A 23172-nucleotide genomic window follows, 5' to 3' on the forward strand; every position below is an offset into this window, starting at 1 on the left:
CGAATATAACTTTCCGAAAATAATTACATATTTTACATATTTTTTTATAAATACAATATAATTTCTATAAACATGTATCAAAATATTAATGAATACAATAAATATGATATATTTAAATAAGTTTTTAAAAATTTAAATCATTAATTATATAAAGGACAATTATCTCGAATGGCCATTTTTAAGTATTTGTCACTTGAAACTTTATCCACAAAACTTCATCCCTTAACTCTAAATTTTAAGTTTAGATTAGTTTCTTTTTTCTGTCAGCAACAAAAACAGACTCATGTAGACTCTGCGAACCACCCGGGTAGCTCTGCATCCATATAAACGACAAACGACGGTTATTTCCTTGCACTGCGTGCGAGACTGTCCGCCTTTGAGTTATGTGTCCGTGATATATGAATGATCTCAGAGCTGTTGAAACTTCTTTTCAAAAAAATATGTCTTCCAAATAGCTTGCAAAAGCTGACCACTCTTCTGGTTTCGAAACCATCTTCACCAATTAAGCACAACCCGTTGCAAAAGTAACACATGACTGTCTAAGATTCCTCATGCATTCCATTGCTCATATGAGAACCTCTATCTCTGAGTGTAGTGCGATTGACTCGCTCTCGTTGATTAGTTAACTCTAGAGTAAAAACACTTTTTACCCATAAATAAAACTTATTTTGGTCATTTTCTTCATTGAATGTTATTTTTTGTGACAAAAACTTAAAAATGATATCTTAGGAAATTTTTCTTCTATAAATTTCAAAATAACTAGATCTCGATCAGCGCAACCGCGCGGGTTTTTATTTTTATTTATTTTTAAATAAATATTTTGTTTTCAATTCTAAATTGATATATATATATTATAATATATGTGTCTATCAATTTTTTAAAATAATAAATTTACGGTATATTTTTTTCATTGATTATATTTTAAACTTTCACATGTATTTGTATCTTCTTCTATATATATATATTTTTGAATTATTATTTTATTATTAAAATCGTAACTATATATATAAAGATTAGTAAAATATTGTTTTATTGTCATATTCAAAGATATTGTAACATTTCACAAATTTAAATTTTTTTAAAAAAATTAAACTTTTCGCTTCATAGATTTATATTATCGAGTAAATAATTAAACATTTAGTTTTTCTTTAATTTTTAAAATAAGCTATATAGTTTAAAATTTGTTTCCATTGGTTTAAGGTAGTAAAGATTAATCACTGTTAGATAATATAATTTTTGTTATTTAAAAAAATCTTTATAGTTTTAAAAGTTAACATCGACAAATATTTTAATATTTAACATATGAAAGTATAGTATTACAAGAATATCTATTTAATTTATACTATCTATCAATCCAATGGATCATCTATTTTTTAAATCCAATTATTGATAGCCCAATAAAAATTTCTGGTAGGCCCAAAATTTAAATGATAAGATTATAGATTAAATGTAACATAATTTTTTAGGAATATGTCTATTTAAAAAAAAAAATCACACATTTTAATATATAAGATTATTGCTAACATATTATTAATTTATAAAAGTTTTCTTTGCATTATTCGTTGTATTTACCAGAGCTCAGACGGGGAAATAATCGATTGCATACTTATTGCGAAGCAACCAGCTTTTGATCATCCCATGCTAAAATACCATACGATTCAGGTACTTTTTTGTCCTTTCCCTGAGTTTATTATTGCATGGCTTACGTACACTTAACACATATATCATTATAGTAAATGGTAAAAATAATTTTGAAAATAGATGACACCTAGTTCTTATCCGCATGAGGTTTTAACTGATGAAGACAATGCTCCATCACCAAGCAACGATGAAGAACAACCAGAAAATATATCTCAGTCTAGGCAAATGGCAGGAGAGTGCCCTGAAAACACTATTCCAATCAAAAGAATAACAAAAGAAGATCTTCTCAGAGTAGATAATATCAAAAATTACGGGAAAAAATCAAATATCTCTCGGCCTTATCAGTTATATAACCCGATTGATATCATCTCAGATAATAATGACCACGAGGTATGTGTATATGTGCACTTAAATCATCAACATTTCTTCATCACATTAAAACCTTAATTTGTTAAACTATATGATTTTCTTGTAGTATGCTATCGCATATGTTAATGGTGGTCCTTACCGCGGAACGAAAGCACAGATAACCGTATGGAAACCGCGGATAGAAGCAGGAGAATCCAGTTTATCACAGATATGGATCATTGGAGGCAAATTTGGTCCTGGTTTGAATACTATAGAAGCTGGTTTGCATGTCAACCCGGATCTATATGGTGATTCCAATCCTCACTTTTTTATTTACTGGACTGTAAGTTCTCACAAACTAGTAATTACATTTTTGTGTGTCCATATTATTTTAAGAAATAGTTATCACCTAATTTTAGTTATTTTTATGAAATGAAATTTGTAATGAGTATATATATATATATATATATATATATATATATATATATATTGAGAAACAGAGTGATGGCTATCACAAAACAGTATGTTATAGTCTCATGTGCTCATGCTTTGTTCAAATTAACAGAAGAGTCTCCCCTGGTGGTGTGTTTAACCATATCTCCACCTATAATGGTCCACAATTTATACTCACCATACAAATATGGAAGGTTGGTTTAGTTAATTACCAAAAATTAAATCATATATTTTTTACAACATACATGTTTTGGTTTGGTCTTTTTTTTTTGAATGAATGCTAAATTTATTCATCTCAAAACCTTTTGTACAATAAATGCATCATTGTTTGGAAAAGAATGATACTAACTCAACTTCTGTACAAGATTAACTATAAGCTATCGACTTCCAAACCAAAGCTGCATAGCAGTTTGTAGTCTTGAACGTTCTGCCCTGTTTATTGAAGAGATGCGATTTCGCACTTGCTTATCAATTCTTGAGAGTAACAGAGGAGCTGACCACTCGGCCATTTCTCTCCTGCCACACCGAGTATACTGCTGTTTGAAATGCATACCGAATCAGGAAAGTTGTTGTTGCATCCGTAGTACCCTCAGCCACAATACTCAGAATCGGATTCCAATTGTTAGAGAACCGAGAGGCTAACAGCCTACCCACAGTATGTTTTGGTTTGGTCAAAGGTGGATATTGTGAAGAATTGACCTTGTTTGGTTTGGTCAAACATACTTGTTTGGTTTAGTCAAACATACTTATATTGTTTGGTCAAACATACTTGTTTGGATCAAGTTGATGGAGAAAAAAGAAGAAGAAGAGAGAATACATTGGGTTAGCCAAAAAAGCCCATTTGGTTTAGAGATTATGAGAATGTTTATGGTTATAAATATCCTATCTTAAACTATCTATAACCTAAGCCACATTGAAGCATCTCTATCTCTCTAAAGTTTTTTCTTGAAATAAAGAGCTTGTAATTTTCATATTATAGTGAGGGGTAAAAAATACCTCCCCAAAAATAACGGTTCGAAGTCGTGAACAGGCTGAATAACTTGCTTGTGCTCTCTTTTTTGTGTTTATATTATCCTCAGCCAAATCAAATTCAGTACAAGTCATGCATGTCCGTTCCTTGACGATGAAATCGGTTGTGAGATGTCTCCTGGTTGTGCTAACGGTGATGGTAACGAATATAGTGGAGCCAATAGCTGGAAAAGTCAAAAATCAACAGATTGAACTCAGGCTTAAGCAACTCAACAAGCAAGCTCTTAAATCCCTCGAGGTATATATAAAACGAATATAACTTCAGGAAAATAAAAATATTAACGTGCGTAGTGTGTCAAAAGAATAGTTCTAACTTAAAGTTCTTACTTCTTATTTACAATCTTGACGTAAAGAACCAAACTATATTAGTGTTTCAAAAAAAGAAAAGAACAAAACTATATTTAACTAGAAGTCTGCAACAGTTTTCTTACTAATATGTTTTTTGTTGCATTATCCGTTGTATCCATCAGAGTTCAAACGGTGAAATAATTGATTGCATATCTATTGTGAGCCAACCAGCTTTTGATCATCCCATGCTCAAAAACCATACGATTCAGGTTCCGTATTAACTACTTTTTGTCTTTTCTTTCTTTGAGTTATTATTTCATGACTTATACGTACTCTGACATTTATCACTATAATATATGGTAAAAATAATATTGAAAATAGATGACACCTAGTTCTTATCCGCACGAGGTTTTAACAAAAGAAAACAATGCTCCAACACCAAGCAACGACGAAGAACAACCAGAAATTACAGTTCAGCCTTGGCAACTGGTAGGAGAGTGCCCTGAAAACACTATTCCAATCAAAAGAATAACAAAAGAAGATCTTCTAAGAGAAGATAATATAAAGAATCACGGGAATAAATCGAATATCTCTCAGCCTCATCAATTCTATCACCCGAAGGATATAACTAACTATAGTGTCCACGAGGTATGTGTATACACATGCATTCAAATCATCAATACTTATTCACATATTAAAACCTTAAATTTGTTGAACTATATGTTTATTTTTGTAGTATGCGATCGCATCTGTTGATGGTGGTCCTTTCCGCGGAACGAAAGCACAGATAAACGTGTGGAAACCACGGGTCCAAGAAGTAGGAGAATCCAGTATATCACAGATATCGATCATAGGAGGAAAATTTGATGCTGGTTTGAATTCAATACAAGCTGGTTCGCATGTCCATCCGGCTCTATATGGTGATGACAATCCTCATTTTTTTATTTACTGGACAGTAAGTTCTCATAAACTCTTTCTCAAAAAAAAAATTGTAATTACATTTTTTGCATGTTCATATTTTTCTTTTAATATTACCTGATTAATTTATTTTTTTTTTTGTAAAATGAATATATAGTGACTAACTTTTTTTTTGATAAATAAAATAATAAAAACAGAGAGACAATTATCAGAATACAGGATGCTACAATCTCAGGTGCCCCGGCTTTGTTCAAATTAACAAAAAACTCACCCCTGGTTATTTGTTAACGCCCATCTCCACCTATAATGGTCCACAAGTTAAATTTACCATAAAAATGTGGAAGGTTTGTTTAGTTAATAACCAAAGAAATTCTTATATGGTGGCAGTACATTATTAGTATACATCAAATTTATATTTTTTACGAATCAGAGTTTTTGTTATTATTTTTCTTAGGATCCAAAGACAGGAAACTGGTGGTTACAATTGAATGATCAAGAGTTGATAGGGTATTGGCCAAAAGAGATATTCACAAACCTTGCAGATGAAGGGGCAAGCGTAATTGAATGGGGAGGTGAAGTGGTGAACAAGAAAAAAGACGGACAACACACAACCACTGAAATGGGAAGTGGACACTTTCCAAGTGAAGGATTTGGAAAAGCAAGTAGCTTTGAAGTCATCAAAATCATTGATATGAATAATGGTTTAATAGATCCGGTTAAAGTTAAAACTGTAGTGAGTCGACCTGCTTGTTACGATATTAAAACAGGTTATGATAAGACATACGAGGTTTTTTTCTACTATGGTGGTCCTGGTCGTAACCCGAATTGTTCTTAGATATTTCATATTTATATGTAATCTAAAATAAAAATTGTTAAAGTTGTATTGTGTTCCGGATGGTTGTGAATGTAGACCAAGACTATTTCATTCTCTAGAGTTTATAGTTATATCTAAAAACTAAGTTTGATTATAACTTTTGGTTTGTCTTCTTCTTTCCAAGTTTGATGCTCCGTTGGCCTCTTGACTTCAGGTCATAGATGCTGCAAAGGACATAAAAAGCGTGTTTTTCTAATCCAGTAAATGCAGTACTGTATAGAAGAAGTAGAAGAAGTCAGAGATGCTTTACCTTGATTAATGTGAAATTGTATCATACTGCATTTCTAGAAAAAGACCGCTCACTTAAGATACAAATGTTGATGATCTTGGGGTTTTGTCTAAAACAATATCGGTGGTAGAGGAATCACTCGAAAACCATAAAGTGTGGCTAGATTTGTAATTGTTGTAGTTGTTTATCGAGACAACACACATGGAGTCTATGAGCGTCTGGATTTGTAGACAAACATTAGTGTCAACTGGCAAAAAATAAACGCCAGAAGATGCGAACTGGGTCGTATCGACACTAGAGATGGACGCAATGGTGAAGCGTCAACAACAGAGAATCTGAGAAATTGAAGGAGACAAACAAAGCTTTGGTAATGGAAACTAGGGGTGGGCACTTTACATACCCGAAGCCGCACCCGAACCCGACCCGAAAAATCCGAACCGAAGTAGCAAAATACCCGAACATGTATTAAATTAAGAGAGATTGGATATCCGAATCCAAATGGATAAAGTTCGAACCCGAATGGATATCCGAAGATAACCGAACATATATATATTTATACTTATATTTCTAGATTATATCTCTTTAAAAAAAAATATATTTATATTGATGTTATACATACTTTAAGATTATAAGTATATATGTATATTGGAGAAAATGATTTCATATTAATTTAAAATGCATGTCAAATTTTTTGTTTCATGTATTAACAAAAGTTACATTCAAAGTTTAAAAACAATACCCAAATTAATATTTATTTGTTTTTGAAATATTATCTTCAAACCTATTAATCGTTCAATCTATAAAAAAATAAAAATATCAGTTAAGTCAAATCTTTACTTTTAAATACAAGAAACTTAAAAAATGAAAAAAATTATTATTTTTAAAAATCTAAATATCCGAACCTGATTCAAAATAACTGAACCCGACCCGAAGTACATAAATACCTGAACGACTTCTCTATCTCTATATCAATATACCCGAAAATCTGAAATATCCGATCCGAACCCGAACGGGTATCCTAACGCCCACCTCTAATGAAAACAAAGCGTACATGTTTGGGTTTGGTCAAAGGTGGAAAGTGTGAAGAATTAACCAAATCAAATCAATTTTGGTCAAATGGATGGACAGTAAAAGAACAAAGAAGATATTGGGTTAGGAAAACAGAAGCCCATTAGGTTTAGACTTTAGAGAGAACAGATAATTTATGATTATACTGAATTTTCATCAAAGCAACGAGGGCGCAGATTACTTTCTGTTGACAAATTTATTAAAACACACTGGATTTTAACCCGCGCAGTATTTTAAAAAAAAATAATGTATTTGTTTTTTTATGTTACTATTTAGGATAGGACAAAAAACTCGAATTCGAAGAATCGAACCGATCCCAATCCGAATAAGTAATACCAAATCCGAACCGAAATTGATTAAATATCTGAATTATTCAAAATTTTAGCATTTGAAAAACTGAAACCTAATCCGATCCGAACCGAAATATTTTGTTTATCCAAAATAGATTTATATACTTATATATATATTAATTATTTTTAGATTTAATATATATAAAAACATCCAGAATATATATGATACTTTTAAGTTCGTTTAAATACTTAAAAATATATATAAATAATAAAACGTAAATATCTAAAATAGTTAAAATATATTCAAAACTCCAAAAATACTTAAATCATTATTAATTCTTTATCCAAATATTTAAACCAAATCAGTTTAAATTGGTTATCCAAATCCGAACCGAATCTTCAAAGATCTGAACCGAACATGAAATCCCGAACATACTCGAAAACGAATCCGAACGCCCACCTCTAATCACTATATATATTTTATATATGTCATCATAGGTTACAAAAATATGTGTTATCATATAATTAATCGTATTTTATATGTACCATCAAATAAGTTTTTTTATAATTAATAATATTTTATACGTACAATCATATACATAATCACATATATTATATTTTTAAATTTCAATGTGAAATATAAAAACCGTAATTTAAGTTGGTGTTTGAAATTAGGCTTTGTGTTGTATTTTTCGTATATATTTTGAAAACATTTTTATAATGGTTATTGGAAAATATGTTAGTAAAAATAAAATTTTGAATATATGTATATTTTTGAATGAATTTTTGGTATAAATCAATTTTAAATTATTATTTTGATTTGAATATGTATATCAAGTAACATAAACATATTACTTTTTAATACAATGTAATGGACTTTCAATTTTTTTAATAGCATAAGTCCACTACTTTTTTTTTTCCTAACTTACTTGATATCAATGTTTCCAAACAGCACTATCTTTTTTTAATTACTATCTATCTTTGCAAAAAAAAATTTAAAGTACTTCTACTTTAATAAGATAGATTACTTTTTAATACAATGTAATGGACTTCCAATTTCTTTAATAGCATAAGTCCATTACTTTTTTTTCCTAACTTATTCATATCCATGTTTCCAAACAACACTATTTTTTTCGAATTGCTATCTATGTTTCCAAACAAAAGTTTAAAGTACTTCTACTTTAATAAGATAGATGTTTGTTCATTAATATACTAACCTGGGCATTCATTTTTTCGGTTTGGTTTTCAGTTTAGTTCAGATAACAATATTAGGAACACGATATAATTTTGAATTCAATTGAGTATTGGTTCGGTTCCCATTCGGATAATTTCGAATAATTCAGGTAAAATCACATTTTTTTGAATTTTTGGATAAATAAAATAATTCGGATAAAAAAGTTTCGGATGATTTTGTTCTATCAAAAAATTAAGATAATTTTAAATATTTCAGATAAAAATAATAGGATAATCCAGTTTTTGGCTAATTTGGGTTATAGTTTGATAATTTTAAAACTAAATATTATTAATAATTTTAGATATGTAAACTATATTTTGGATATTTGGGTTGCCTTTTTGGTTCTTGGTTTGATTTCGATTTAATATTTTTTGTTCTATAGATATAGGAACCATTCAGATATATGTGAATATTGATTCGGTTCTAGTTTTTTTGTTTCATTTCGATTTTCGGTTCTCGGTTCATATGTCGGCCTGGATCTGTTTGTAAAATCTGTATTATATTTTATAAATACCTGACAACATTTTATTTTAATGAGAGATTTAATAAAACATTAAGACTGTTTTCATATCAAAACACTACAAAAATCCTCTTAATAATTATAAAAATATTCTGAGTATTTTGATGTTTATGACTATGAATTTTAATTAGTTTTTATTGATATTATATAATTAAATACGATCAATATATTAACTAATATATTTTTATATACTGGAAATATTTAGTAAATAATGAGAAATTGGAGGGATGTTCTTAAAGTTCTTACATATTTAATAAGTTCCCATCATCTCTGTTAAAAGAATATTCAGGTTTTAATATTAAAGATTTTAATGATCTCAAATGTAGATTTGCTCCCATTTATTTTCAAAATATAAGATTTTCTCTAATTTACTTTTAAAATATTTTCGAATTTTAAGCAAATGTTTAAATTTGGCACAAAATCTTTCATTCTCAATATTTACAAAATTTTATTTTTTTCCTATTTATTTTCCAACTAAAATTAATATGTTTAAATTAAAAGTTAAAAATATCTCTTGCTAGTTTAGATCTTTCTATATGAAAATTTGAAATTTTAAATATATTGAATAACGAACAATATAGTGTAAAACAATAATTAATTACAATCTACATAGACTATAAGTACTGGACGGTAAAAATAAGAAGATTATAAATTATGATTCATAGTAAATGTCGTATAGTATGTGAGGATCAAAATGATTTTCTGTGCGCCGGTGTCAATTATATTATGAAACATATAGTTATGAATAAAATAATTAAAAGTGATAACATGTTTGATGATATAATGTATTGATAATACGTGATTTAGTAAATTTGTTTTTTTGATGTAGTAAATTACAGTTTAATTGTATATTTGTATTGATATGTGTTCACTCGAGAATTATGTATTCATGGTGAGGTTTTCTTTTGATAAAGTATTTTTTACGTTGAACATAACATGTAATGATAGTTTACATTTACGTTGTGTGCCTTGTGGGTTCCAAATCTTGATACGTACAAATCTTGGTTCATTTAGTTTGATAGCTTACGTTGTGATTTGTTATAATTTAAATTATACGAGATATTTGCGCGCATGCACGGATTAAGTTTTTATAATAATGTTTGTTTATTAAATAATTTTAATATTTTACAACATTACAATCTTGATCGATTATAAAAAGACGAATACAAATATATCATCGTTTATAAAGATTTATGTATTACATCTCATTTTAATTATTTTTAATACTTCATATTCATATGCACAAAAAATATTAAGTTTTACGGCTGACACAAATCACCAAAACCAAATAGACAACATCGATTGTCTAATGACGAAAGAGAATTAGGTTTTCTGCTCTCAATTTGTTTACTATTGACTCTCCATAAGTGATTTCATTTTCTACCTCTATAAAATTGTGCTTTCGTTCTCGTCTTTCTTTCATTGATATGAGTTAATTTTTTTTTAACTTCTTCTATGAATTTGGTGAATTACATAAGTGTCAATTTAAAAATTTGGACATTTGTAATAATTAGTTTCACTTCAGATATATATATAAAACTCAAAATTTTGAAAAAAAAAATCACTGGCAAACTGTATTAACAGGTTAGTGTTCAAATCTAATATATCAAGCTATTATAGAATATAAGTGCAGACTCTAAATATAATTGTCTGTCTAGTATATATATTCACGAGCTCGGTCTAAAAATCATCAAATTATAGAACAACAAAAAAATTTCTTATTTCACCAGTTCATATAATATCTAAATCCAAACGGATAATATTCGAACCCGAATGAATATCCGAAGATAACCAAACTTAAGTATACTTAATCCTATATTTCTAGTTTACTTCTCTTATTTTATTCAAATATTTATATTAATGATGCATATTGCTCAAAATTAGATAATATACATATAATTATGGATAAAATCATTTGCTACTCACTTAAAATACATGTCAAGTTTGTGTTTCTTGCATTAACAAAAATTGTATCTAAAATTTCAAAACAACAACTAAATTAGTGTCTTTCTATTTTTAAAATTTTTTATCTCCAAACCTATTAATAGTTTAATCTTTTAAAAATTAGAAAACCAGTTAAGTTAAAATATATTTTAAATACTAAAACTTAAACAATGAATTTTTTTTTAAAAAATTTAAATATCCGAATCCGGACCAAAATATTTGAACCCGTACATAAAATATCTGAATCCGACTTGAAATGTAGAAATACCCAAACGGGTTCTATACCTTTATACTGAAATACTCGATACAAATCCGAACGTGTATCCGAACGCCCACCCCTTTGATATATGATCATGTGTACCTTGCTTGAACAAAAAGAATTAAACCATTGTTCACAAAATTTTCAATTTGAGACTTTTAACATTTATAGTCATTTTTAAAAATTCAAAATAGAACATATAAGAAAAAAATTAATTTTTTTATTATATGCTTAATGTGATTGTTTAATTTATTTTAATAGTATAAAATTAAACAAAAAAGAGAGAGGTTAGAAAATTTGTTATTAAATATGTATTATTCATAATAATTAATTGTCATATATATGTTAACTATATTAGGTAATTCTGTAGTTTTTATCTAAGGAAAGAAAAAAATATGATTTTGTACACTACTAATTAGTTTGATAGTTAGTTTAATAAAAAACATAGTATATGTTTATATAGACCAACTTATTTTTCTAACAATTTTAATAATCATTCTCGTGATGACACATGGCTACGAAAACATGTTGTAATGTTCCATAATTAATATATAGGGGATATGTAGAACTGAAAATATTATAAATATATAAGTTATATTTTAAATAAATTTGTACTAATCACCTAAGTAAATAAATAAGAAACTATAATTTTAAGATTTTATAAATTATAAGCATTAGAAAATATGAAATCCTAATAGATAGCAAACAGAAAATATGTTTAACAAATAACGTTTGATTACCATAACCTAACTGTTTATACACTTTCTAAATGAAATGAAAAAAAAATGGTTTTGAAAAATGAAGAGCATGACGTGTATAGTTTAGATTATAGTTTAGGATAAAGTTTGTTTATCTGTTTCTCTTTCATAATGCATGTCCTTTTGTCTGAGCTAAGCCAAAGTTGGTTAGAAAATAACGTGGGGGAAATGGTAAAGTTAAGAAGAACCGTATAAACGAATACTATAAATTCGGTACGTTGTTTTCCGTACAGAGTATATCCTGCGAATATGAGGCCGTATAAAGCGTATGTTAGAACAGTGTTTTAATAGAATTAAAATCTATACTATTATTCGAGAAGTGAATTTGCTTAGTTGTCATTTTCTCCATAATTTTAGAGAATTTTGATTATTTATCATGTTTCAGTAATTTTTAACTGAATCAGTAGTTTATTAATTTGGATAATATTATTATTTTAAATTAAGTATTAGTAAATGTTAGGATATAATCTATACTATAAATCAAGATTATCTATATTTTTGAGTAATAATAGTATAGTATATGTAAGTGATATTTATCATAATCTATCTTATATTATAACAATATGCGAATGCTAGTACGTAAAAGATATAGTTAACTAATATTATATATAATTAATATTTTTTGTAATCTATTTTATCTACATTATTATTTGCAAAGTGATTTTTCGCATTCGAGCTCTCATATTAAAAGTTATAACGGTTAAATAGGTGTACCCTTAATGAATAATTAGCTTAGACATTAGTTAAACATAAAATGTTTACAATAAAAATAAAAATTAACCAAAAAAAACATATTATAAAATATATATATAGTTAGTGTATATCTCAATGCTCCCGTTGATGCAATAGTGTTATACATATTTTAATAGGTTATTTTATGAACTTATATTATCAAGATAAACATGTTGTTACGGTTTCTATTTTCAATATGTTCTCACAAACATCATTTTATATGCATTCTTTTATTAAGTTTAAAAAACAAAGATGTGCAGTTATACGTTAATGAAAATTTTTTTTTGTAAATAATTCATTATATAATTAATTAAAATGAATTTCACATAAATAATATTAGATTTATAAGTTATATTAGTTAATTTCTTATAAATTATATAATAATTTTTTCAAAATAAAATATATTTTTAAAAATAAGATAATTATTATATATTGTGTTGTTATCTGGAAATAATATTTTTAAAATTATGATGTAAAAATATAATTAAAATTAATTGAGAAAGAAATTTGAATAAGGATATTTTATAAAATATTTTTAATATGTGAGTGTTTTAAAAATTTAATACAATAATAAATAAATATATATATTGATGAAATTTCATATATTATCATACTGGTTTTTGAATTAATAAATTATAAACTAATAAGTATTCCTAAAAAAATTATACCCGTATGTGCGAGCAAAATACTTAGTAATAAATATTTATGGAGTTGTTTTATTGTTTATTTAAAAATGAAAGGTATTGTCACTGTTGTAATATAGGAAGAAGATCGTTGTAATATAGGTAGAAGATCAAGGGAATCTAAAAATAAAGATCTTCTGTTGTAATTGTATTTGTATATACCATATCGTAAACTATCTATAACGGAAAGTTTTTATTTGTAATCTTGGGATAAAGAGCTTGTAATTTTCAGACTATTGTGAGGTTAAGAGAAAAGATCCTTCTCCAAAATTAGAGGTTCGAAGCTGTGAACTGCGTGAACAAATTGTTTGTGTTGTCTATTTCTTTTGCTCAGATTACTCTCATTTTTCCAATTGAAATTCTGCACAAGTCATGCCTGTCCGTTTCTTGACGCTGCATTCGGTTGTAAGATGTCTCATGGTTGTGCTAACGGTGATGGTAACAAATATAGTGGAGCCAGTGGATGGAAAAGTCAACATTTCTGGTCAACAAAAGCAAGCGATTGAATTCAGGCTTAAGCAACTCAACAAGCAAGCTCTTAATTCCATCGAGGTATACATAAAACGAATATAACTTCAGGAAAATAAAATAATCAACGTGCGCATTTGTTTATAGTATCAAAAGATTTGTTCTAACTTAAAGTTCATACTTGTTAGAATGGGGTCTATAGTTTTAATATTGACTTCTCATGATCTAGTGTTTACATGCCATCATATTTTATCTACAATCTTGTCATAAAGAACAAAATTATATTCAACTAAAAGTCTAAAACAATTTTCTTATAAATGTCTATTTGTTTCCTTGCATTATTCGTTGTATTGATCAGAGTTCAAACGGAGAGATAATTGATTGCATATCTATCGCGAAGCAACCAGCTTTTGATCATCCCATGCTCAAAAACCATACGATTCAGGTTTTTGTTTTTGTCCTTTCTTTCTAGTTATTATCTCATGACCTATACGTACTCTGACATTTATCACTACAATATATGTTTAAATATTGAAAATAGATGACACCTAGTTCTTATCCGCATGAGGTTTTAGCTGAAGAAAACAATGCTCCAGCACCAAGCAACGACGAAGAACAACCAGAAAATATAGTTCATCCTTGGCAATTGGTAGGAGAGTGCCCTGAAAACACTATTCCAATCAAAAGAATAACAAAAGAAGATCTTCTAAGAGTAGATGATATTAAGAATTACGGGAAAAAATTGAATATCTCTCGGCCTCATCAATTTTATCAACCGACGGATACAAGTGTCGATAATGGCCACGAGGTATGTGTATAAATGCATTCAAATCATCAATACTTGTTACTGTTCATCAGATTAAAACCTTAATTAAATTTGTTGAACTGTATGCTTTCTTTTGTAGTATGCTATCACATATGTTAATGGTGGTCCTTACCGCGGAACGAAAGCACAGATAAACGTATGGAAACCGCGGGTAGAAGCAGGAGAATCCAGTATATCACAGATATGGATCGTTGGAGGCAAATTTGGTCCTGGTTTGAATACTATAGAAGCTGGTTCGCATGTCAACCCGACTCTATATGGTGATGATAATCCTCGATTTTTTATCTATTGGACAGTAAGTTCTCATAAACTAGTAACTACATTTTTGCTTCTTCATATTATTATTATTATTATTATTATTATTATTATTATTATTATTATTATTATTATTATTATTATTATTATTATTATTATTATTATTATTATTATTATTATTATTATTATTATTATTATTATTATTATTATTATTATTAATATTTAAGTATAATTACCTGATTCTTATATAAAGTGAATTTGTAATGACTAGCTTTTTTGATATATAAAATAATAAAACAGAGGGACAATTACCAGAATACAGGATGCTACAATCTCATATGCCCCGGCTTTGTTCAAATAAACAAAAGACTCACCCCTGGTTATTTGTTAACACCCATCTCCACCTATAATGGTTCACAATTCAAATTTACCGTACAAATATGGAAGGTTGGTTTAGTTTTTTTTACAAAAAAAAATCTTACATGGTGGCAGTACATTATAGTATACATCAAATTTATAATTTTTACAAATCAGAGTTTCTTTGTTATTATTTTTCTTAGGATCCAAAGACAGGAAACTGGTGGTTACAATTGAATGAGCAAGAGTTGATAGGGTATTGGCCAAAAGAGCTATTCACAAATCTTGCAGATGAAGGGGCAAGCACGATTGAATGGGGAGGTGAAGTGGTGAACACAAAGAAAGACGGACAACACACAACCACTGAAATGGGAAGTGGACACTTTCCAAGTGAAGGATTTGGAAAAGCAAGTAGCTTTGCACTCATCAAAATCATTGATATGAATAATGGTATAATAGATCCGGTTGGAGTTCAAACATTAGTGAGTCGGCCTACTTGTTACGATATTAAAACTGGTTATGATAAACTATACGGGGTTTTTTTCTACTATGGTGGTCCTGGTCGTAACCCTGAGTGTCTTTAGAGATTTCATATCTATGTATACTCTAATTTGCTAAAGTTGTATTGTGCTCCGGATGGTTGTGAATGTAGACCAAGTCTACTTCATTCTCTAGAGTTATTTAGTTATATCTAAAAACTAAGTTTGCTTATTACTTTTTGCATGTCTTCTTCTCAAATTTTTCAAGTTTGGTTATCACCTTTGGTTATGGATGGGAATGTGTCTGGTGGAGAAAAAGTTTAGAACTTAATTAACAGAAATTAGGAAAACACTGATACTGGTAATGGTTTCATAGTATAAGATGGGAGACAAACTCGTTGCATCAAGTCAAGAAGGAAAGGAACCAACTGTCAGATTTTATCATCAATGAAAGCGTATGAAATTAATGTATTCATGTATTAGAGATTAGGCATATCACCAAAGTGGCTGGTGGACAAATCTAATTGGTTTCCATGGTTTACTAAAGTTTATTAGGGAATCCTAGTTCAATGATGGGTTTTTAAAAGTCTAAACTAGATTGTGTCGGGTGGTTATTTTTATTTTTACACACATAAATATTATTTTATACATGATTAATTCTACATAATTTTAATATATACCATATTACTAATTGTTTAATATAACATTTTAAAAGATAAAAATTTTGTTTTAAAAATAAACACAAAATTAACTAAATATTTAAAAGTTTTTTGAGTAAAAAATAAAATGTACATATATGTTATAAATAAACACGAAATTAATTAAATATTAAAATTTTATTTTAATGAATATATTTATATTGTAAATGGAAATATATGAAATATTTTATTCAAATACAATTTCAGATAAAATATAGAAATATCTATTTAATTCATTTATTTTAAAATAATTTGATTATTTAAATATTTATAAGAAAATAATCATTTAAATAACTATCTATGGGTGGTCCAAAATAAATAAAAAATTACACATAAATTAAGTCATGACTTCTGTTTTAATAGTATAGATTCAATAATTATTTAATGATTCTAAATTATCTTTAATATCAGTGTTATCGGAAATTATATTTGTAAATTATACAACATAGATTTTAACGCCTGGTGTTTTTAATTAAGATTTATGCTATCAAAATCTAATGTTATTTAAAATTAAATGATGTTAGAAACTAATATTATAATTTAACTACAATTTTAAGTACTGTATTAAAATATAATGTTATCAAACTATTCTGTAAAAAAAACTGTATATAAATCTATTTGAAATAAAGTCCAATGGATATTTATGAGTAAATTATTAAAAATAAATCCAATGTATATTGAAAAGATTTTATAATTTGCACGCATAATTTCACAAAGATAATAATAAAGTTTGATTATAAGAAATTTAAAATTTTGAAAAATCTATAGATAGACTTTAATACTATAAAATCCTGTAAATACGGATCAACATATCTTAAATATGAGTATTAAAAAAGTTTGAAAAAAAAATTATTGACAAATTACCTTTTCCTCAAAGCAGTCGAGAAAAAAAAATACTATTTCCGTAATAAAAAAAGGAGCTGCTGATGACCGCACCGACTCCAAAAACTAGGGCTTATAAATACAAACAAGCATCGGCTCATAACTTCATTCACTACCTTAACCATTCAATCAAATTCTTTAAGAGAAACTCGCAACACACAACAAGCCAAGATGTCAAAGAAGATCATGTTGAAGAGCTCCGACGGAGAATCCTTCGAGGTGGAAGAAGAGGTTGCTCGTCAATCACAGACGTTAGCAAATCTCATCGAAGACAATTGCGCCGATGGCGAGATCCCGATTGCGAACGTCACAAGCAAAATCCTCGGCATGGTGGTAGAATACTGCAAGAAGCACGTCGTGGTGGTCGATGGAGGTGATGATTCATCTTCCTCCTCCACCTCCGAGGAGGATCTCAAGAAGTGGGACGCTGACTTCATGCAAATCGATCAGTCCACTATGTTTGACCTAATCTTGGCTGCGAATTACTTAAACGTTGCAAGCCTGCTTGATCTCGCTACCCAGACAGTTGCTGATATGATCGCAGCATGCAAGGATGCTGCAGAGATTCGCGCAAAGTTTGGCATCGAGAATGATTTTACACCAGAGGAAGAAGAAGAGATTGTCAAGGAGAACCAATGGGCTTTTGAATGAAACCCTAACTAGTTTGTTTGTTTTTATTTTATTTTTATTATAAGGATATAAACCAATGGTGTTTTGCTATGGAGACAATCTTTAGTTAGATATTAATATATGTTTTAGCAATTTTATGAGCGATCTTATCGAAAGTCTTTCGTTTATGATCAATTCTTGAATGTTCTATTGCATCTTCTTTTTCTTATCATATCTTCTAACCAATGGGCTTCTTCTTGGTTTTAGTGTTGACGTAGGAATGTAGGATGAGAATATGAAACAGGATAAAAACGCGTTTTGATTTTCTGATAGGTTAAGTTGATTTATATCACAATCACTCATATGTAAAATTGTCATATGATTCAATTCAACATTCTAAATCAAAATTGTGAAAGTTGTATTGTGTTGTGCTGCGAATGGGTTGTTAGAAACGAATTCTAAGACGTATAATCCAACGAAACAATGTCTATGGCTAACAATGATGAGTTCAGATAGTAACTAAAACTTTTAGAATATCTAAGTGACTGAGAGATCATACGTTTTAAGTTTTGTTGGATTTTCAGAAAGAGTTGAATTACATGCATGAATTGTTATATTCAAAAAAAAAAAAGAATTACATGAATTGTGCTTCATCCTAGATGGATCCACAACTTAGTACCTCATAGTTGTTCAAAGGAAAAACAACAACATAAGATGACTAGAAACACAGTATATATTTTAGGACAAACCTAGATTAATGTACTACCTTTCATAAAAATTTAATCAGTTCAATAAACAAATTCATTCTTCATATAATTCACTTATAACTCATATAAAATTTTATTTACCATCATATATTTTACAAACCTTATTTCATATTAACACAAAACATCATATATTTTCTGTAAGTTAAATATATAAAATGAATTGTATTTAACTATTTACTAAATGAGTTTTTTTTATATAAATAGGAACCCATTAAAATATTTCATAATTGACTGTGACAAAGTCCAGCTCTTAGTAACTTTTGAAAAACTGAGAGTTGGACTTTACCCACGATTCTCAATCTCATCCGGGTTTCGAACTACCTTAACATCTCAAACCTCTAACTTGCCAGATGGTCGCTGATATGATCTCGGCTTGCAAAGACCCAAATGAGATTCGCGTAAAGTTCGAGATCAAGAACGATTTTACACCGGAGGAAGAAGAAAAAGATCGCCGGAAGAATCAATGGACTTTTCAGTGAGCGTATAATAACCCAAATAAAATTTTTTCGTCAGATATATATCGTTTTCTGCTTATTGAGCTTATAAATCAAGAAGCAGCTCTATTGACTATATATGAATCAGTTGATGATTAGATGACTTTGAATCTATTCTATTAAATCTCTATGAACTGGGTTCTGTATATCGATTTTAATTCTGCACTGCTTCGAGCCCTGTTCACTACACATGACTCAGAGAAATTCAAAACCCTTATAAAAAAAAAACTATAAACACATGTGCAACCTGTGTGTTTAAAAGCTTGAGTGCACCCACAACCTTCTGTCAATGATCTTTCTCCTCTTGCTAATTATAAACACATTCGTTAACCAAATAAATAAATTAGCATTATAATAAGATTGCCTACTGGACTTTCTGATGGGCTTAGATGAAGTCTACGTTACCTCTTGTTTGCTATTCTCATTTACAGTCTTAGATGAGGCCCAAGCCCGGCCCATGACATGATAAAGATATCGGTAAGGCTCAATAAGGAAGGGGAACTGTGTTGACATAATACATAATAATAGGTTTTTAGTGTAAATAATAATTACTAAGAGTGTAATTGTGTAAATTCCCAAAACTCTGAGGGTCTCTAGAAACAAAAGACGGAAGAAGTGTCGGAGGCTGTGCGAGACTTGTAATAACTTGTTTGCTTCTTCTTCATATATACAAATTAGCTTTTATCCGATCCTCAGCGAAGAATCGATTACGATGGCGAATGAAAACCCTGAAGTCGTTGTAGCTCCAGTGAGGGAGAATGGCGGCGCTGACTCCTCCTCCTCCTCCAAAGGGAAAGAGGAACAGTTAGAGTCAGAGTTTTCGAAGAAGCTAGAGATTACAGAAGATGCTAACGATGAGAACGAAGAAGACGTGGCAGAAGAAGAAGAAGAAGAAGAAGGAAGCAAAGGTGAATACTTTATTCTTTGTACCCATTAGGATTAAAAAACTATGCTTTAGCTATCTCTCTCTGAGTGTTATGGTTGATTAAATATATTGCATGTTTCATTTTAAGGTGAGACTTCAACTAAGAAGAAGAAGAAGAAAAAGAAGAGTAAAAGCAAGTAAGCAATGTTTTTTTTGTTCTGTCTTTTTCTTTCAATTTGCTAGTTTTGGTGTTTGCTGTAGTGATGGTCTCTTGCTTATGTTTGCAGGAAGAAGCCTCAACAGACTGATCCACCTACAATCCCTCTCATTAAGCTTTTCCCATCTGGAGAGTTTCCTGAAGGTGAACTCCAACAGTACAAGGACGAGTAAGATTCTTGATTTCTTTAAGCTTTATCACACTCTTTGTATTGACTTTTGAAGAGTATGGTTGTGGTCTCTGTAATGTAGCAATCTGTGGAGATCAACATCTGAAGAGAAGAGAGAGTTGGAGCGTTTGGAGATGCCTATATACAACTCTGTACGCCAAGCTGCAGAAGTTCATCGCCAGGTTTGATCCCTTTTTAACTCTGATTAAATGACAAACCATAGATTATTACTTTTTTTTTTGTATGGCATTTTTTAATATTTTTGATAATTTTTCAGGTTAGAAAATATGTGAGAAGCATAGTGAAGCCTGGAATGTTGATGACTGACATATGCGAGACACTTGAGGATACTGTTCGTAAGCTTATATCAGAGAATGGTCTCAAAGCTGGTATTGCTTTCCCTACAGGATGCTCCTTGAATTGGTTCGTTATAACTCTCACTTTCTGTCAACTATTCTTCTTTAGTAGTCATGTTCATCTCTAATGGCTTTTTAACTTCCAGGGTTGCTGCTCATTGGACACCAAACTCTGGAGACAAGACTGTACTTCAGTACGATGATGTCATGAAACTGGATTTTGGAACACATATTGATGGTATAACAGCAAGTTTCCTCTTTCGTCTGTACAAATGTCAGATTGAAATTAACATTTTATTTATTTATTTATTTATTTGCAGGACATATTGTTGACTGTGCATTTACAGTTGCGTTCAATCCTATGTATGATCCTCTCCTAGCAGCCTCCCGTGAAGCTACCTATACCGGTATCAAGGTACTGATTGTTCTTATGAATGCACTACTACTAGTAGTTAGTACTCTTAACCTCCTTGATGTGTTTTTTTTTGGTTGGTTCAGGAAGCTGGAATAGATGTTCGTCTCTGCGACATTGGTGCTGCTATTCAGGAGGTCATGGAGTCTTATGAGGTTGAAATCAATGGAAAAATCTTCCCAGGTACTGAACATCCAATGTCAAATCTAATAACCACTGTCTGATGTAATAAACCTTAACCTGTTTTGTTCTTTTGAATAGTTAAAAGTATCAGGAACCTGAATGGGCATAGCATTGGACCTTACCAGATACATGCTGGCAAATCAGTTCCTATAGTTAAAGGAGGCGAGCAGACGAAGATGGAAGAGGGTGAATTCTATGCCATTGAAACATTTGGATCAACTGGTAAAGTAAAAAAAAGTCACTCACTGCAATCCTTGGGATTCCACCAATGATTTGATCTTCTGGTTGTGGTTGTATTGCAGGGAAAGGATATGTGAGAGAAGATTTAGAATGTAGCCACTACATGAAGAACTTTGACGCTGGCCATGTCCCCTTGAGGTTGCCTAGAGCAAAACAGCTTCTCGCCACTATCAACAACAACTTCTCTACTCTAGCCTTCTGCAGACGTTATCTGGACCGCATTGGTGAAACTAAGTACTTAATGGCGCTAAAGAATCTGTGCGACGCTGGGATTGTTCAGGTAACATCACTCTTTTCTTAGACAAATCATACACTAGTCTAAATGAGGTTGATGAGAATAGAATGGTTATGAATCTTGTTCTCTGTGTTTTGTTTTCAGCCGTATCCTCCTCTGTGTGATGTGAAGGGAAGTTATGTATCACAGTATGAGCACACTATTTTATTGCGACCTACTTGCAAAGAAGTTGCTTCCAAGGGAGATGATTACTGATTCAGAGATACTTTGTTATTTGCTCTGTTTGTTTGCTCTCATACACTCTGTTCTTGAGACTGCACACTACTTGTTTCTTTTGATTCCTTTTAATACAACATTCAATGCCTGTTGAACATTAATTATCTTACTAGTAATCTCCATTAAAGATGATAAGCAAGTAGTGTGAAGCTTCTTGCTTTGGGGGGGAAAAGAAGTTTCCTTTACATACAAAATGAATATATGGGAAGAGAAGTGGTGAAGAGAGGCTAGGTGAGCTAGGGCCCACATCACCGGCGCGTGGGTAGCAACCGCTACAACGAACACACTAACCTACTGCCACTGGAGTTGCAGACCGAACAAATCGTTTATTGGTTGTAATAACACACTCATCATCACCGCTTTGGTTCAAAATACTCTACGTATATATACTGTCATTACACTTATTCGAGTTGGATACAACAACAGAGTCTACACACATTCAAATTGTCCTGACGCATCCAAATTGTTTTTCCTTACCTCTGAACTGAGAAGCTTGTCGAAAATCGAAACTGAAGTATTGATACTAACCGGCGGCGTGTCTACCTCGAGTCTTTTTCACCTAACCAAATAGCATATACCAAATCACAAAATAATTATAGAGATGACTACTAGATAGGAACGGCAAGTTTGTAATTGTTACAAAAATAATCCTGAGGCATGAACTCAAAAGCTATTCAACAATACCATTACTATGAAAGCTTTTAATCATATAATTTCATTTTCAATCTTACCTTGGGTGGTTTCCAGGTCACTACTTTACATGCAGGTATGTTCTTAGCTTATCTAGCTTTTGCACCTAGCTGTTTCCTACAACATGATGCACCACAGTAGCAATCTTGATCTGCACCAAACTGAACAAACCTGTGCTATATTTCTTAGTGTCACAGCTAAACACTATACTATAAAGTAATTAACCCAAGGAAATGTTCTTACTGGTAATCATAGGTCAGGTGCTCTCCTTTGGTTATGTAACGGTTGGCAAATATGCCAATCCTTGTCTCTCCATCAATTATCCTAATGGATACAAAGAATGTTACTTTGCTTAGAAGAAAAGAGAGGAGATGTATGATAGTTATAAGTTAAGAATAACCAACTTGTAACATACCAACCTGGACT

The 23172-nt window shown here is 30.1% G+C and overlaps 5 protein-coding genes across 6 annotated transcripts; all 5 read left to right on the plus strand.

Moving 5' to 3' along the window:
• Window positions 1-1381: 1381 nt before the first annotated feature.
• Window positions 1382-6643, plus strand: LOC103862918. Of its 2 annotated transcripts, none has more exons than XM_018658271.2 (7): window positions 1382-3427; window positions 3522-3709; window positions 3942-4028; window positions 4141-4407; window positions 4496-4714; window positions 4875-5021; window positions 5132-6643. In XM_018658271.2, the coding sequence occupies exons 2-7, from the start codon at window positions 3545-3547 to the stop codon at window positions 5510-5512; spliced, it is 1266 nt and encodes a 421-aa protein (XP_018513787.1). In that variant the 5' UTR covers window positions 1382-3427; window positions 3522-3544; the 3' UTR covers window positions 5513-6643. The 2 variants fall into 2 exon arrangements, with proteins under 2 accessions (XP_018513787.1, XP_033146195.1); XM_033290304.1 differs by having other exon boundaries at window positions 1382-3403.
• Window positions 1762-2986, plus strand: LOC103863314. The gene is made up of 3 exons (XM_009141072.1): window positions 1762-2031; window positions 2117-2332; window positions 2888-2986. The coding sequence occupies exons 1-3, from the start codon at window positions 1762-1764 to the stop codon at window positions 2984-2986; spliced, it is 585 nt and encodes a 194-aa protein (XP_009139320.1).
• Window positions 6644-7849: 1206 nt separating the features above from the next.
• On the plus strand, window positions 7850-17245 carry LOC103862919. The gene is made up of 6 exons (XM_018658514.2): window positions 7850-13820; window positions 14095-14181; window positions 14278-14544; window positions 14642-14857; window positions 15118-15264; window positions 15378-17245. Exons 1-6 carry the CDS (start codon window positions 13641-13643, stop codon window positions 15756-15758), a joined length of 1278 nt encoding a protein of 425 aa, XP_018514030.2. The 5' UTR covers window positions 7850-13640; the 3' UTR covers window positions 15759-17245.
• LOC103862920 (SKP1-like protein 1A) lies at window positions 17155-18050 on the plus strand. Its single transcript, XM_009140638.3, has one exon. The coding sequence runs from the start codon at window positions 17405-17407 to the stop codon at window positions 17882-17884; it is 480 nt and encodes a 159-aa protein (XP_009138886.1). The 5' UTR covers window positions 17155-17404; the 3' UTR covers window positions 17885-18050.
• Window positions 18051-19735: 1685 nt separating this feature from the next.
• LOC103862921 (methionine aminopeptidase 2B) lies at window positions 19736-22165 on the plus strand. The gene is made up of 11 exons (XM_009140640.3): window positions 19736-20011; window positions 20117-20165; window positions 20256-20354; window positions 20437-20536; window positions 20632-20777; window positions 20857-20948; window positions 21031-21125; window positions 21209-21305; window positions 21384-21527; window positions 21608-21825; window positions 21925-22165. The coding sequence occupies exons 1-11, from the start codon at window positions 19816-19818 to the stop codon at window positions 22033-22035; spliced, it is 1347 nt and encodes a 448-aa protein (XP_009138888.1). The 5' UTR covers window positions 19736-19815; the 3' UTR covers window positions 22036-22165.
• The last annotated feature ends 1007 nt before the right edge of the window (window positions 22166-23172 follow it).

Source organism: Brassica rapa, chromosome A04 (assembly GCF_000309985.2).
Source record: "Brassica rapa cultivar Chiifu-401-42 chromosome A04, CAAS_Brap_v3.01, whole genome shotgun sequence".
Taxonomy (NCBI): Eukaryota; Viridiplantae; Streptophyta; class Magnoliopsida; order Brassicales; family Brassicaceae; genus Brassica; species Brassica rapa.